Raw genomic sequence first — 17813 nt, 5'->3', positions numbered from 1 at the left:
TTGCTGACTTTAAAAAATCTTCTCTTTTGAAACTGCTAAATCATGAAGCCTGGGCTGAATGAGTCTCAGAGTATCTAGTATAAATCTTTTATTTTATTTCCTTGAACGTCAAGAAATATACCCACTTGACTATGGCTATCATTTTAAGGCATTTTTAAGCAACTGATTAATTTACATTGAAAAGTAAAAATAATCATTGATGAAAGATTGAGGCACAACAGTACAGGTGAGTGATTCATGCCTTGAGAGCCTCTTGTTAATATTGATTAGGTCGTTGGTTTTCCTGTTTAAAGAGTTATGCACTGATAATGTTTGGACACTTTAAAGCTTGCTATTCGGTGTGAGTCCATACATGTCAAGTGACATGATATTCGCGTGTAATACACGCTTTTTCAACGGTTTACATGCGAGGATTTTGTCACATGGCGTGTACACGCTTTTCACCACTTTACACGCAATTACACGCTTTTTCGTTCTTTTCATTTTTTATTCGTTAGTGATATCGCTATTCTCGGGTTTTTTCCTTATTCGGCGATAAATACCGAAAAATTCGAAGTAATTGTTTGGCTGCCGTATTGTTTATTTTTCTGTATGGACAAACAGTAAAAGGTAAGTAGTTTGTGATTAGTTTTAACAATTTTGTGGCTTTCTTTCAAATTCACTTAATAGGGGAAATGTGCACAGAAAGAGGTCACTTTCAGGGCCTGTACCGTCGTCTAAAGTGCTGATTGTTAAGCCAAAACGATGTGTACGGCAAGATTCAAGATTTATAAATTATATTTTGGAGTTCGAGTTTAAATGATCGAGTGACAAGTAACGCATAATTTGTGCATTCTATGTTGCAATGATAAAAAAACAATACATGTGAGAGGAGAAATACAATGTAGCTATTTGAATAAGCATTTAACATGTTTATCTAATGGAAATCAAATTTATAAAACATTTTTCTTTTTCCATTTCAGTTTCAAATCTAGCCAACACGGCAACAGATTTCTACAGGCCATGGGGATAAAAATATCACAGAACTGTTGGATCAGCTCTCATAGTACCAGCTTTCTTCTGATGAACTACCCAGTTTTAACCAAGCAATAGATGACATTTTACATTGCCAAAAAACAACAACATTATAACATTCTTTCAAATCTTGATGAAGCTAATTCAGTCAAATATCAATTCCTACTGTAGGAGAGCCTTTTCAATTATAAAGAAATTGACACTGAATTCTGATCAGAACTTGACTATGTTACATTTGTATTGTGTGCTGTTATCAAATAAATGTAACTAAACTTGAAACTGGCAGTTGTTTTAAATATGTGCCTAGTGGTGCTTTAGAAGCAACATAACAGACCACTGTTTAATACAATAAAAGTTCACAGTAGAATATATATTGTTTTTTTATATTCACAAGTTTGTATGAAATTATGAACATTACCACATTCATATTAACAAGTCTGCATCTACGTCACGCGTTTTCACACGCTTTTTGACATGTCATGTCATGTCATGACATGATTTCCCATTATCAGAGGTTGACATGTATGTGTGAGTCGCAGCTCCTTGTTGAAGGTCACACTTTGACCTTTAAAGGTTTACTTTTATAAATTGCGAGTTGTAAGGAGAGATGTCTCATTGGCACTCATATCACATCTTATATCTATTGAACTTGAATGGGTTTTAAAAAGCTAACAAATGTGGCATGGAGATTGTCAAATTTTTATTACAGACCCATGGTTGTATAGACAAAAAAGATCCATTCAGTCTGAGGTAGAACAAGAAGAATATGATAAGAGGCATGTCATTCTTTTAGAAAGCCTTGGAAATGCTGCTATTGACCATTCCTATGAGTATATTATCTCTCATATCAATTCTACTAACTCACCATGGATCAAACGAGCAGGTGTACATGCCCTCAGGAAATATGAAAGTGAAATGGTAAGATATCTAAAATGTGTATTCCTGATGCAAATGCTGTCAACCAGGGGCATTAATTAAGTTTCTCTTGGAAAGTTTTAAAAATTTCATTGAATTATAAAGCATTACCATTTTACATTTATTTTTTTTATAATCAGAATTGGATTAACACTGCATTTTAACTAACTTAAAATGTGATATCCAGTCAGTAGAGACCCATGCCTACGTGTTGCCTACACAATTTTCAAAGGCGACGATCAAAAGACTTAATAAAGTAGAAAGTTGAAGAGCATTTAAGGCCTAATATTTCTAAAAGTTTAGCAATGGTAATCTGTTACCAATATTTATCAGCTGAAAAAATTTATAAATGTTTTAATATTAGAACTGTCCCTCAAATATACTGTTAAAATTTACAATATTCTATGGTTAATTTTTAATTTCTTTTTTTTTTTTAAATTCAAACGATAAATCACACATGTTTTAGATGTCTGGTAAAAAAAATGTAAAATATGATTTGTTTTGAAAAATTATTTTAGGCAGCCCAAGAAATATTGAAGATGTCTTATAGAGATGACAGTGAAGAAGTCCGACATGAAGCTACTCTTATTTATCAAGCTCATCCTAGATATAGGTAATGTATTCACTAATCCTGCTTCTGAAAATAATCTGTATTTTATCTCAATGAAGGGCGACATCCATGAGATGAGATGTGGCTAAGAAACATACTTGAGTTTAAAAGACCATAGATTACTATTTTGCCTCTGAAGTGTTTGATGTTTACATTGACTACATCTTTTGCGCCATCTTTTCTATCTCAGCTAGTAGCATAGTATGAAAAAAATATCACAAAAAAGACAAATTGAATTAAATTCTAATTCTAGAGAAGATTTGTCAAAGCTATTTACATAATCTCATTTAATATGAAGTTGTTTCTTGGGTATTCACATACTTTTCTTGTGTGTCAGAGAGGAAATGATCATCTTTGCTTCAGTTTACATGTCACCACTATCATTTGCATGCAGGAGGTACAGTATTGGTTTTGTTTGTTTATTATTTTGTCATATATCTAAGGATGTTGAATTGGTTTTCTTGTTTTAATAATTTTACATTTTGTCATGTAGATGCCTTTTATGATCTTTTATCCTGCAATTGGGTTTCCTTCTATACAGATACAGCCCTACAGATATCGCTATGCTGTATCTGTATACTATACAGATATCGCTTTAAAGCTCCGCCCACTGCCACACTGAGTATTGTTTGAACCTGTGTGACCTCAGAATGTGTATTCCAGTTACATTCCAATGACGATGACAGTTGTCGATTTCAAAACTTGAATGTGTATGATTGTGTTACAAAATCAACCATATTCAATTTCAGCATGCATGTTTAGTGAATGTCAAGTCTGAAGCGTAGGACAACTCATACACTTCTGTTTCAAATTTGACAATGTTTTGTTATTTGTTTTTACTGTTGAAATTAGTTGTTATGTTAAAATAGATAATTATTCACCTTGAGCGATGTATTATTGTTGACCATTCAAGATTCTTTTTTTGCGAACCCGTCTTCAGCGTAATGTGTGATTTTGATATTACTATGTGGGCCTCAAGGGATTACAAATCGAAAATAAATGCTAAATATGTTAGTTTTTGTGTCTTTCAAAGCACAAACAATATACAGAATTAATTGCAGGATAAAGACAATAACTGTTTAGTGTCTTTAAATATCAGCTGTATTTGTACTCGGCTCGAAACAGGTGTAGTAGTAGCTCGCTAAAAGCTCGCATACACCTTGTTTCCTAGCCTCGTACAAATACAGCTGATATTTAAAGACACTAAACAGTTATTGTCCATTTATAGCTTACTTTAAGGTATGAGTTTTGCTCATTGTCATAAAAGACTGTATGGTGAACCTTTATATAGTTGCTTATATGATCAACTTCATTCAGACTCTGAAGTGGATATCTACATTGATTGGTATTCATAACACATATTTACTTTTTTATCAGAGGGACAAAATAAAACACATTATTGCTAATTTTTCGTGCTTATAACTCATGTCATAAAACTTCTACACAAAGATATGACTGAACAAAAAGCAAAGAAACTGCTATGTTATACTGAAGATTTTCTGAAATGACAGAAATGCCCAATTACATAGCAATACTTTACACTGCACTGTAGTATCAAGAAGGCCCAGAGTACCAGTGGAACCAAATTACTGAAGCAAGAAGTCTTAACAAATACTATATGATTTTCCTTTCAGTTAAATTAACCCCAACCTGAACAATGTGACATTTAGTGATTCAAGTAACATTAACTTGGCAATATTTTTTTAGTATACACATCCGTTTCCTTAATAGTATTGATGATATTTTATTTTTACAGAAGATCAATCCTGTCAGAACAAAATCTGGAACCACACAGTATAGAAAAAAGAGGTTTCTTTGAAGGATTGGAGTTCCAACTTGAAGCACCATCAGTAGATTGGAGGAGAGAATTGGGAACCAGTAATATTGGAGGTTCATTTGGATTAACTATGGTTAATTGGCTTGCTTTGAAAATAGGTAATATATATTTTTGATATAAATAATAGAAACAAGATTGCTCACTGTAATCTTACTGTCTTGTCCTATTCATCCGCTTGTTAAGAACTTCCCCAGGTGCATGATTTGTTGTTGTGTTGAAGACCCTTTGGTGGCCTTTGGTCTGATTGGTGTCTATTTGAAATATTCCCCATTTCCATTCTCCTTATTATACCCCTGTTTTAAAATATAACACTGCTTTAAAAGAAGTGTGGGTATACTGTTTTACCTCTGTTTGTCCATCCGCTCATCCATCTGTCAGTTTCTCCATCCATCTCACGAATATTTTTCCTCTCATTTTTCTCAGCAACTACAATACCCGGATTTCTGAAATTTAGTTTCAGGGTTTATATGAGTCAACTATTCTGTGTCGTGAGTTTTTAGATTAATCACTCTACAACTTCCTGTTTACCAAAAACTTATATTGTTTTACACATGATAGCAAAGTTGAAAATTTTCGTCACATTTTTCTCAGGAACTGCACTACAAGGATTTCTGAAATTAGGTTTCAGAGATGATATAAGTCAGCTATACCATGTGACACGTTTTTAGATTCATCACTCAACAACTTCCTGTTTACGGAACACTTACATACTTTTACATAATAAAATTATTCACTTATGGCGGGGGTATCATCAGTGATCAGTAGCTCTCAGTATCACTTGTTAACCATATTTTTTTTTTTTAATGGAATGTAGTATTAAAAACAATATTATTGAATGTTAATGTTCTTGTATGACAATCAATTGCTTTTCCTTTAGCATGTTTAGGAATTCAGTTTGAATATTATGTTCAAGGATTTGTTCCATGATCAAACATGCCAGCTGTTGCTAAAAATAAAACATAGTGGCAGAGACATATAATGTATTATATGTCTCTGATAGTGGTAAATTGTAAAAATAATCAACAGATCCACTAGATTTATATCTCAAATAAAATTTTAAGTAAAATCAGAAAAACCAAGCTATATAATTGATACAACCAGAAATATTTGTTTTAGCAACTTTTTCAGTTGATAATCATTTTTTATTTCTTTGGAGAAAGTGTTTTCCTGCCAAGAATGTAGAATTGTGTTGGGGAAAAACAGGTCTTGATTTTTTTTTACTATTTTTGTTTTTTGATGAATCATTGCAGTTTTTGTGACCAAAATAAAAATACTTGCACTTGTATTTAAGAATTGAAATAGCTTTTATAAGGCAAAAACCTTCAAAGAATAAGTAACAACTTGCTCATCTATAATATTCTAAAGTCAGTTTCCACAAACAAAAAAATAATTCATCTTGGAGAACCAAGTTTGAAAATTTTTTGAGACTGTTTTCTGCTATTGAATTGGATAAACATATAGGATTTTAAACATTTAAGGGTTCTTAAGACACACAGTAGAGACTTTCCATTAACAATTAAATGATATTTATTATGTTTGTAGCTCCATTGTCTGGCCATTTAAAGATATATGTACATGATGAAGTATATGCAAGACTACACTTGGGAATAATTGGAAAAAATTTCGATATTGTACAAGCATTATTGTGTTTCAAAGGAGAAACATCTTACAACATCAACATTTTACAGGTTAGTTTATTGTTTGCCATAGTCTTGCCACAGTACATTATCAAAAGTTGATTTTGTTTGAGGCTGTGTCATGGAATATAAAGTTCCTCTATAATACTAGTTCAAAATTAAAAAAAAATAATTCTGGAATATAATTTTTTTAAAGACTTATGCCCCTTGGAAATAATTAAGCACTCTCACATATAATGTACTATTTTTGCCAGATTATTATAAAACTTATAATTAAACTTATAATAAGTTAAATGACAATCAACAGTATACAAAGCACAACACAACATAGAAAATAAAGACTTAGCAACATCAACCCCACCAATATTTATTGTTGAGCCTGCAACATTTGTTTTGTGAAAGGGAGACATAGCCTGCAACATTTAGGTTTAGTCTATGCATCTATGGTAAAAGTGTTTTTAGACAGCAACTTTGTTAACCTTCATGGAATTTGATTAAATATGAACAGAAGCTTTGTTTATGACTTAAAGACGTTATCCAGAGCAAAATTTTGGAAATTTTCATTTTTCCATATTTTACTGATATATTGACTTAGGGGTCCTTCCACAGTGGTAATGACAAAACATGAGACAACAACACATTAATTAAAAGAATCTTAAAAATTATATTTGGCAATGTTTTTTTGCAGTTTTATGTGTCTACTTTATGATTCAATGTGTTAAAGGATAGTTTTTAGTCACCATATAATATTTTTTTCCAAATAATCATACTCACTATGAGAGGTAACGCTTGTTACCTGGTGTCCAACAAATATATGATTACACCATTTAATTTCTATTTTACATTCAATTCTCATGAAAATTATTCAGATTATTGTGTCACTTGACCATATTATTGAAAGTATTGGATGTTTTTATAATTTAAGCAAATTGTCATGCAATCGACAATGCCTACTGAGAAATTTCGAAATATCATCAATGAACTTCTTTTTATCCGCTTAAACATTGATTTAACTTGGGTTTCAATTGCATATGTTTGAAAAAGTATATTCGACTTATTGTAATTCAACAGTTGAATTGTTAGTAAACATATGCAAGTGAATAAACCAACTAATTTTTTGTAAAGTGTAACGTATGTTACAGGAGACACAAAGTTCGAAGGTTACATTTGGCGTCCAACCAATAAGTATAAATTTTGACAACAAACAACATTGGTGTCTTATTCTGCTTTAATGAAACTGTGAATATTATCCCATATAATTATAAAAGCATCTAATACATAACCAATATTAGCAAATACATGAAAACTAAAACTGAAAATAGTTTGGACACCATGTAACAATCGTTACCATTATCCTATTTTTTTCAACAATGTTCAAATTTTTTAATACAAACAAAATGCACAGGAATTCAGGAACAATAACAAATAAGATGTATGCATTAAATTCCATTTGACGAAGATAATATCATGTTTAAGATTATTTTTATTTGAAAAGGCAATAGCTCAGCTTCTGTATTTCATTGTCGAAGGATCTCATCAGTCACCGTCGAGAACGTTTTCAAATTACAAGTAAAAGGCAACATTGTCTGCAGCAGTTCACATTTCTTACTTCTACCGAGGAATTTAACCTATCTATGAATTTCGGAAACAATACACATATGACAGGAAAATTAAATGAACAATCTCATAAAATATAGGTGTTTGACCTAAAGATAAGTAATCCTTCTTAAAAAGAGTATATCAATATTTTATCGATAAAACATCATTGCAGTTCAGAGAATGACTGTAAAGAAAAATACCTTTGAAACTGTAATAGGTGCGACGTCCTTTCCTTTGTATGGTTGGGGTGGCCAAAGTTTGAAGAATATCCTCAAATATGACAATATGTTGATTTTCACTCTCTATCCACCACTCATTTGATCTTTTCTGGTTGGAGTAAAATTTAACCCATGGCCAGTCAATAACCTGAAATAAAAAAATATGGTTGTCATCTCTTTTCCGTATTCCTTATTTCCATTTTTATGTTTTTCACATATTCCCAATTTATCATTTCAGATAAGGTTGACCATATTGTACTTCTAAGTGTGACACTTTTCTTATGACATTTGAAAAGAATGATTTAACGCCCAAGAATATGATATTTGTTTTAAAAACTTAAATATTTCTTTAACAATTCTATTTCTATTTGCCGGTGTCCTAAAACACTGCAATGAATATCAAAGAGTCCTGCATTAGATCATGCAAACATGCTTAAATATTGGCATACAACGATAGCAAACATAATAAAAGAAACTTAAAGCATGCTGTGGAAATGGTATAGACTCATGCAAGTTAGAAATCTATAGTCATTCAATAAATAAACTAATTTTGCAATGTACTATATTATTATTTAGTTCGTATTTTTGCATCCAACAAACTTACAACAGCTGGAAAACTTTTTGCACCATGAGCAACGAGTAAATATGTTCCTGTGAGCTGATAGCTGTGATGAATATGAATGATTAAATATAACAATGAAAATGACGTGAAATGAAATGAAATGAAGTAAAGTAACTTGAAACCGATCTTTAAAAAAAATCGAAATGATTTTGGTTGCTATGAATGAATATAATGTATTAAAGAATATAAATGAATGAATCTAAACAAAGGTCAAAAATGTATTCTAATAACCTTTTGGTATCAAGACTCACCTGATTGGTCCGTTACAAGACACTTTTTAGCTCACCTGGCCCAAAGGGCCAAGTGAGCTTTTCTCATCACTTGGCGTCCGGCGTCCGTCGTCGTCCGTCGTCGTCGTCGTCGTCGTCCTGCGTTAACTTTTACAAAAATCTTCTCCTCTGAAACTACTGGGCCAAATTTAACCAAACTTGGCCACAATCATCATTGGGGTATCTAGTTTAAAAAATGTGTCCGGTGACCCGGCCAACCAACCAAGATGGCCGCCATGGCTAAAAATAGAACATGGGGTAAAATGCAGTTTTTGGCTTATAACTCAAAAACCAAAGGATTTAGAGCAAATCTGACAGGGGTAATATTGTTCAACAGGTCAAGATCTATCTGCCCTGAAATTTTCAGTTGAATCAGACATTTCGTTGTTGGGTTGCTGCCCCTGAAATGGTAATTTTAAGGAAATTTTGCTGTTTTTGGTTATTATCTTGAATATTATTATAGATAGAGATAAACTGTAAACAGCAATAATGTTCAGCAAAGTAAGATCTACAAATAAGTCAACATGATCAAAATGGTCAGTTGACCACTTTAGGAGTTATTGCCCTTTATAGTCAATTTTTAACCATTTTTCGTAAATCTTAGTAATCTTTTAGAAAAATCTTCTCCTCTGAAACTACTGGGTCAAATTTAACCAAACTTGGCCATAATCATCATTGGGGTATCTAGTTTAAAAAATGTGTCCGGTGCCCCGCCCAACCAACCAAGATGGCCACCATGGCTAAAAATAGAACATAGGGGTAAAATGCAGTTTTTGGCTTATAACTCAAAAACCAAAGCATTTAGAGCAAATCTGACACAGTAAAATTGTTCATCAGGTCAAGATCTATCTGCCCTGACATTTTCAGATGAATCGGAAATTCCGTTGTTGGGTTGCTGCCCCTGAAATGGTAATTTTAAGGAAATTTTGCTGTTTCTGGTTATTATCTTGAATATTATTATAGATAGAGATAAACTGTACACAGCAATAATGTTCAGCAAAGTAAGATCTACAAATAAGTTAACATGACCAAAATGGTCAGTTGACCACTTTAGGAGTTATTGCCCTTTATAGTCAATTTTTAACCATTTTTCGTAAATCTTAGTAATCTTTTAGAAAAATCTTCTCCTCTGAAACTACTGGGCCAAATTTAACCAAACTTGGCCATAATCATCATTGGGGTATCTAGTTTAAAAAATGTGTCCGGTGACCCGGCCAACCAACCAAGATGGCCGCCATGGCTAAAAATAGAACATAGGGGTGAAATGCAGTTTTTGGCTTATAACTCAAAAACCAAAGCATTTAGAGCAAATCTGACATGGGGTAAAATTGTTCATCAGGTCAAGATCTATCTGCCCTGAAATTTTCAGATGAATCAGACATTCCGTTGTTGGGTTGCTGCCCCTGAAATGGTAATTTTAAGGAAATTTTACTGTTTTTGGTTATTATCTTGAATATTATTATAGATAGAGATAAACTGTAAACAGCAATAATGTTCAGCAAAGTAAGATCTACAAATAAGTCATCATGACCAAAATGGTCAGTTGACCCCTTTAGGAGTTATTGCCCTTTATAGTGATTTTTAACCATTTTTCGTAAATCTTAGTAATCTTTTAGAAAAATCTTCTCCTCTGAAACTACTGGGCCAAATTTAATCAAACTTAGCCATAATCATCATTGGGGTATCTAGTTAAAAAAATGTGTCCGGTAACTCGGCCAACAAACCAAGATGGCCGCCATGGTTAAAAATAGAACATGGGTGTAAAATGCAGTTTTTGGCTTATAACTCAAAAACCAAAGCATTAAGAGCAAATCTGACAGGAAGTAAAATTGTTGATCAGGTCACGATCTATCTGCCCTGGAATTTTCAGATGAATCAGATAATCGGTTGTTAGGTTGCTGCCCCTGAATTGGTAATTTTGAGGAAATTTTGCTGTTTTTTTGTTATCTTGAATATTATTATAGATAGAGATAAACTGTAAACAGCAATAATGTACAGCAAAGTAAGAACTAAAAATAATTCACTATGACCAAAATAGTCAATTGACCCCCTAAGGAGTTATTGCCCTTCATAGTCAATTTTTAACAATTTTCTTAAAATTTGAAGCAGCAAGAATGTTTAGTAAAGTAAGATCAACAAACACATCACCATCACCAAAACACAATTTTGTCATGAATCCATCTGTGTCCATTGTTTAATATTCACATAGACCAAGGTGAGCGACACAGGCTCTTTAGAGCCTCTAGTTCTGTCTCATCTACATCTAAGTGCAATGCAACATCTGCTTTTTCCTTATCGTCAATCTGTTCTAAATCTCTTGTTGTCTGTGTTAAGGCCCCATCTGTCATATGCTGATCGCCGCCCAGGGCTGAAACCTCATATGTTTGTTCGTCATCAGTGGTGGAATTATCAACAATCAGCTGGTCTTCATTCAGGGTTGAAACTTCCGATGGTTGTTTAAAGCCAGTCTGTGTTAAGGCCCCATCTGGCATATGCTGATTGCCGCCCAGGGCCGAGACCTCATATGTTTGTTCGTCATCAGTGGTGGAATTATCAATCATCAGCTGGTCTTCAATCAGGGTTGAAACTTTCGATGGTTGTTTTGCGCCAGTCTGTGTTAAGGCCTCATCTGTCATATGCTGATCGCCGCCCAGGGCTGAAACCTCATATGTTTGTTCGTCATCAGTGGTGGAACTATCAACCATCAGCTGGTCTTCATTCAGTGTTGAAACTTCCGATGGTTGTTTTGCGCCAGTCTGTGTTAAGGCCCCATCTGTCATATGCTGATCGCCGCCCAGGGCTGAAACCTCATATGTTTGTTCGTCATCTGTGGTAGAACTATCAACCATCAGCTGGTCTTCATTCAGTTTTGGAACTTCCGATGGTTGTTTTGCGCCAGTCTGTGTTAAGGCCTCATCTGTCATATGCTGATCGCCGCCCAGGGCCGAGACCTCATATGTTTGTTCGTCATCAGTGGTGGAACTATCAACCATCAGCTGGTCTTCATTCAGTGTTGAAACTTCCGATGGTTGTTTTGCGCCAGTCTGTGTTAAGGCCCCATCTGTCATATGCTGATCGCCGCCCAGGGCTGAAACCTCATATGTTTGTTCGTCATCTGTGGTAGAACTATCAACCATCAGCTGGTCTTCATTCAGTGTTGGAACTTCCGATGGTTGTTTTGCGCCAGTCTGTGTTAAGGCCTCATCTGTCATATGCTGATCGCCGCCCAGGGCCGAGACCTCATATGTTTGTTCGTCATCAGTGGTGGAATTATCAACAATCAGCTGGTCTTCATTCAGGGTTGAAACTTCCGATGGTTGTTTCGCGCCAGTCGTGAAAACAACTACCTTTGGCTGGTCACCACTTGTCTCTGATGAAACGTTCGAATGATGTGCTGTCTCAGTTTTGGAACCAGATTCCAAGGGCTGATCATCCTCCCATGGTATATCGGCATCAACAGTAAGTTTTTCACCTATACTTGTTGTATCTTCCAGTTCATCAGGTGTGTAGTGGTCATCGTCAAACGTAACACTAAAAAACAGATAAAACATGTATGATAATTATAGATTATCGTTGATCATCTCAACGAGATTGATATTCTCGCTTGAGCCAGGACGGCGAAAGCGAGAAAGGCAATCGAGTTGAGATGATCAATGATAATCTGTTTATTGCTATTTTACCTATGACAACGTTGTCAATTTCATGTCAATTTCGTTAGCAACGCCACGTGCCTGCTTAGTTTCTAGCAATAATTTTCCATCTCAAGCGAGGAGCATGATATGAAAATTATCACAAAAAAAGATCAAAGGAAAAATGCACAAAATAGCGATAACACTTAATAATATGAGATTGAATTATGTTTTTGTTATCTGACCATTAACCCTTTCTGTTAGTATTTTTTGCTTTGCATTGACAATAAGATCTCATATATTTGTAATGAGAATAAATGTTTGTTTATAGTATGTTGCACTCTTTAAATAACATAAACCCAACAATATAAATTATCAAAATTTAATTTTGAAAAAAACTTACCCAGTAACTGTCTGTAACAATGTGATCATAACACTATCATCAATGGCAAAACCATCATTTTCATCATGATCATCTAAGAAGTCGATGTTACTTTGGTATGGTGGAATCAATGGAACGAAGTGGTTGGGAATCCAATTTTCCCTTGTCATATCAGTCCTTGTAGAACTCCACATCACGACAAATTTTGCCTGGTTATCCATTTTGACTATACTGGCTCTCGGCAATATTTCTCTATGTACAGTTAACTTCGGTAAACAATATCCCATCTTTGGATATATAGAATCAATAACAGAGTTTAAACAGGATGAGAGTGCAAACAACTGCCATATCCCCATAAAATTTCCATTTTTCACGACCTCCAAGGCTTAGGCTTGGTATACTCTATTGATAACTGCATTTGTTATTTTGTCACCAGCAGTATATTGTTCGGAAAACATTGTATATGTTTTCACAAGATTGTCAGCTTCTTTTTTGGGGAGGTCAATTCCTCTGTTCAGATAAGCATTGGATGTGTACTTTTCCATATGAAGACACATTTCAATGACGATACGGGCTCTTATTTCCTGATGGTCTGTTTCTGTACCAAAGCAGGCTACACTGGCAGATCTGGGTAAACAGTTTCCATCTCCGATTACTTGAACTGGCAACCAAGAAGTGAAATCAGGATGTAAAGCATCTTTTGGAATTAAGTTCAATGCTTGTCCATCAGCAGTAAGGGTAAAGGTGACCATATCAATGTTTTTGTCAACAAAGAGAGTGTATCCTTTGAAGTTAGGCAGTTCATGTATTTCTATACATTTCGCCTGTAGTTCAGTGAATGATCTTGCCGATTGGAGATACAGTAAAACGACGCGGAAAAAGCCTCTACGGTCGCACGGCAAATCTGCAGTATTGATGCTAGCTAATTGATGTACTTCTCCCGCTTCTCTATTCATGTTTACATCTAAAGTTGTATCTTTTGTTTTTTGGCAAATTGTTTTATCTCTGTTTTTGGTGACATCACGCTTTCCTCTTGGTCTGGATTTTTGATTTTGTTTTTTCCTTTTTATAGCTGGTTTTGCATTGTTTTGATTCCCATTGCTGATGACTTTACGACGGTTTTTATTCAACTGTGCTGATTTTGGCTTCGCTGTTTTCTTTTTCTTGTTTATGCCTTCCCAGCTATCAACATGCTCCTTATTCATACATTCACCATTCTGTGTTACACATCCATCACAGAAACAGCTCAGAAGCCGAGTAACAAGATTTCCATTTGCAACAGGTTAAATGATTGCATGTTTTTTTCTTGTATCAGGTACTGCTTTGACTTCAATCCTGTCCTGTCTTTTTCGTATGACATCCGTTTTGGCGACGAAGAAAAAAGAACGTACCTTATGACAACAATCGTCTTCTTCACCCTTTTGTATTGATAATTCATCACTTGCATACTTGTAGAAATCCTCGGCATCACTAACTATACTTGATCGAGCTAAAATTGAGTTGGAGACAGATCGTTTAACTACGCCGATTTCACCATCACATGGCCCCTTGCCATGTCGTGTCCCAAAAAAGTGTTTCTCTACAGGGAATCCGTAGTCCTCAGTGCTCTTGATGTCTGCAAATGGAGTTTTTGATTTAAATTGGCCTGGCGCTCCGTCTGAAAAATGAATTTCTCTGTTTATTACTATGCCTTTATCTTTCAAGTAGGTGTTTGCTAAACCAACAAAGTGGTGAACAGCGTGACTGTCATGTTTTTTGTCTTCTGTGATAAACATCATACTTTCGTTCATTGGATTTTGGCAAGATGGACAGTAGTAATAAGCTACAATTGAGAAGAGCGTCACCATGTTATGACTCCAGTGGGCACTCTGTGCTTCATCTTGATACAAGCAAGTGTAGTTTTCGGCGAAGTCCATGCAGAAAACTACCAACTTGTCCGGAATATTTCTGATAAGTTTGGAAAACTGCTCATGTTGCCACGCAGCGTTGTGAATATGTCCACTAAAAGGCTCAATTTCAGACATCAGTTCTCTGATGAATACATCCACGTGATCTTTTCTTAGTTTTAACATTTTGCGGGTTTTCTTCTTATCTTTATCTGTAAAAGTTTGATTTTCCCATTTATGCCATTCTAGAGATTTGCATTTATTTTTCAAGAGCTTTGCAAGTGATGTCTGGAGTGGACCTGTCCCACATTGTTCACACTCTCTTTCAATGCATTTTTTCTGGCAAAACTGCATCCCATTTATCTTGGGGCATAGAGTTTGTCTTGAAATGTCATATCGATCTTTAAGAACACTCCTGTTTCCCAATACCTTACTGATTGCCTTAATCTTCAACTCAATATTAGTACAGTACTCGCAAAGGCAGTTGTTGAATGTATTTTTGTTCATAGTCTTAACGTTGGATGGCCGCAACAAAGAAAATTTGCTGAAGCTAATGTTACATTCCTTATTTTGCTCCCTGAACTGCTTGTATGTAGCTTGCAGACTTTTATCAAGAATTATTTTGGGTTCCAAAGTCTTCTTTGATACATGCTTTTTGTCAGGAAGATAGGTAGAGTTGGCGGGTTGTTTGAAAAAATCCTCGACGGCTTCAATTGTGTTCTGATCTAAAGCGTCAATCCTTTTTTTGTTGTCCTATACACCTTCTAATGTAGAACATTTATGAGCAAAAGTCCAAGACATGCCATATTGTTTTCTTAAACTCGAATGCCTAGACCACAGTATACTGGACGCAAGAACACGCCTCCTACGTAAGGCAATCTTCGATCTTCTATACTTTTTATTTTTGACTTCAGCTATAATTTTCCCCACGGTTTCATCATACATTTTCAATCGTCGTCTTTTGATAGGAGTCATTACAGTACCATTTTTGTCCAACGCAGCTTGTTTTCTTGGTGTCGCCATTGCTGCAATACCTGACAGAACGCTTGCAAATTTGTGTGGAGACGTTGGTAATGACTTTTTGGCACGATAAATTGTTTTTCTCTCCGCTTCTTTTGTTATATATCCTGGGGAAACGCTTGATAGAGATTGCTGTTTCTTTATGTTCAGTATTTTGATTCCCTTTTTTTCCACATACTTTTGTCGTCGTCTTTCATTAATCCTTCTCTTTTTTTGAGCAGTCATGTTTTGTCTTTGATCTTGCTTTTTCTTCCTCCAATACTCCCTTCGTCCCTTTACCTTTTGTCTAGTTTGTGGTGTTTTAGGTGTTGCATCATTCACATTGTCATTGGATTGGTTCGGTTCATTTAAAGTTAACTGAGCCTTGTTTTTCTCCCTAAATCTTTTAACTCTAAGACGTGTTAGCTCTCTCTGTGTTGCTCTTTTTTCTTCCGTTAAATTAGCTCTATACGCTTTATTTCTCTCGGCCTCAGAAGCTAGGTATGCCTGATATGTATCTGGGCTTTCTTTCAAACGTTGCCTATATTCCACCATTTTTTGTTTGTTTGTTTTTTTCTGGGTTGCTGATTGTTTTCCCTCATTATATGAAGCATTTGAGGGTTGTTTGATTTCAGTATTTCTTGTCCTTGATCTGAGCTTAACCTTAAGCATGTTCTGAAAATTAATGAATCTTTATAACTTAATAGTAACGATCGTTACTTGTTTTGTTTTTGTATCATACAAAGGAAAGTAGAACTTAAAATGTGCAAACGTATTTCTTACTTTTATGCAAACAAAACATATTATTGTTGACATCTAGTTTGGATAATCACAAATCATTATTTTGAATGAATTTTATTAAAAATGATATGTATCATAACTACTTACAACGATCGACGGAATTAATTTGTGTCTCTGTGTAACGATCGTAAGAATTGGGTTAATAACTGCATTCCAAGCATAGTAGACGAACAATTGCAAGCTGACCTTCAAGTTTTTATGAATGATTGGTTGCGAAAATAATTTGAACTACAAAAGTTATTAAGTGCGTGAGAAAAACATATTCGACAACGATCGTTACATATATCTTAGTTGGAAACTTCTATTTTGTGTCCACTTGTAACGATCGACTTATAGTACTGGTGTCCCTATGTAACGAACGAAAATGACATAATGAAAAACATTTTTCGGAAATTTATAACGGAAAAGTATGCTACTTATTTTAATCAACATCCGTAAAAACTGATTTAGAAATGTGTGTGAAGCGGGAATTTACTTTAATATAAATTAGCCGCAGAATAAGTAATGATCGTTACATTATATGGTTGGAAACTGCTTCCTTGTTTCCACTTGTAACGATCGACTAATCATACTGGTGTCCCTATGTAACGAACGAAATGGACATACTGAAAAACATGTGTTGGATATTTCCAGAGGAAAAGAATGCTACTTATTTTAATCAACATCCGTAAAAACTCATTTAGAAATATCGGTGAAGTGGGAAATTCCTTTAGTGCAAATAAACGGCAGAATAAGTAATGATCGTTACATTTTTTGGTTGGAAACTACTTCCTTGTTTCCACGTGTAACGAGCGAATAAATAATCGTGTCTCTCCATGTTATCATTTAGAAAATATTATTAATATTGTCAATATTCGAGTCGATTCGCTTATGTTAACATGATTCTCTGTAAACTATATATAAAAATGATAAGCAGGAAGTAAATATCATGCATGTAAACAAATAAAAGTATAAAAATAGACGTAGCTTGTTACCTGTTTCGATCGTTTCTTTTCTGGACACCAACACAAAATACATCAACCTTGCGCTGTAGTTGAAGAATATCATAGTTTTATAGGTTATCACGCGAGCTTGGGATGGGCTACACAGTTTCATATTTCCAGATTGGGGGAAAATCGGAATCAATCATTGTACATGTCATCATAATGATCGTTACAATGTGGATACGAAAATACCAAAAAAGTTTAAACTTCTGTGGAGCATAAACTGTCTCTATAAACACACATTCTTCCTATGAAAGAATTATGATAAGAATGTTATTCCTATTTATCATGATATCCGTATGTTAAAGAAACAACACTTTAAGTAATAAGTGATATATGTGAGCAGTGTGTTTGGACACGATTGTAACAAGCGAAACTGACTTTAGAAAAATGTGAATAATTCTGTAAAAAA

The 17813-nt window shown here is 34.5% G+C and overlaps 1 protein-coding gene and 1 long non-coding RNA gene across 2 annotated transcripts in view; both read left to right on the top strand.

Annotated features, from left to right (window-relative positions):
• The first annotated feature begins 422 nt into the window (after positions 1 to 422).
• On the top strand, positions 423 to 1293 carry LOC139501015 (uncharacterized). Its single transcript, XR_011658434.1, has 2 exons — positions 423 to 609; positions 963 to 1293. It is a non-coding gene; the product is annotated as an uncharacterized lncRNA (long non-coding RNA).
• Positions 1294 to 1689: 396 nt separating this feature from the next.
• Positions 1690 to 17813, top strand: part of LOC139500292 (uncharacterized) — a 63214-nt gene continuing 47090 nt past the window's right edge. The window contains exons 1-4 of the mRNA XM_071289034.1: positions 1690 to 1932; positions 2448 to 2542; positions 4296 to 4474; positions 5919 to 6064. Of these exons, the coding sequence (XP_071145135.1) occupies positions 1690 to 1932; positions 2448 to 2542; positions 4296 to 4474; positions 5919 to 6064 (663 nt within the window). The remainder of the gene's footprint in view (positions 1933 to 2447; positions 2543 to 4295; positions 4475 to 5918; positions 6065 to 17813) is intronic.

The sequence above is a fragment of the Mytilus edulis genome, chromosome 13 (assembly GCF_963676685.1).
Source record: "Mytilus edulis chromosome 13, xbMytEdul2.2, whole genome shotgun sequence".
Taxonomy (NCBI): Eukaryota; Metazoa; Mollusca; class Bivalvia; order Mytilida; family Mytilidae; genus Mytilus; species Mytilus edulis.
The sequence above is the reverse complement of the archived record's forward strand: the minus strand, read 5'-3'. Positions and strand labels throughout refer to the sequence as shown.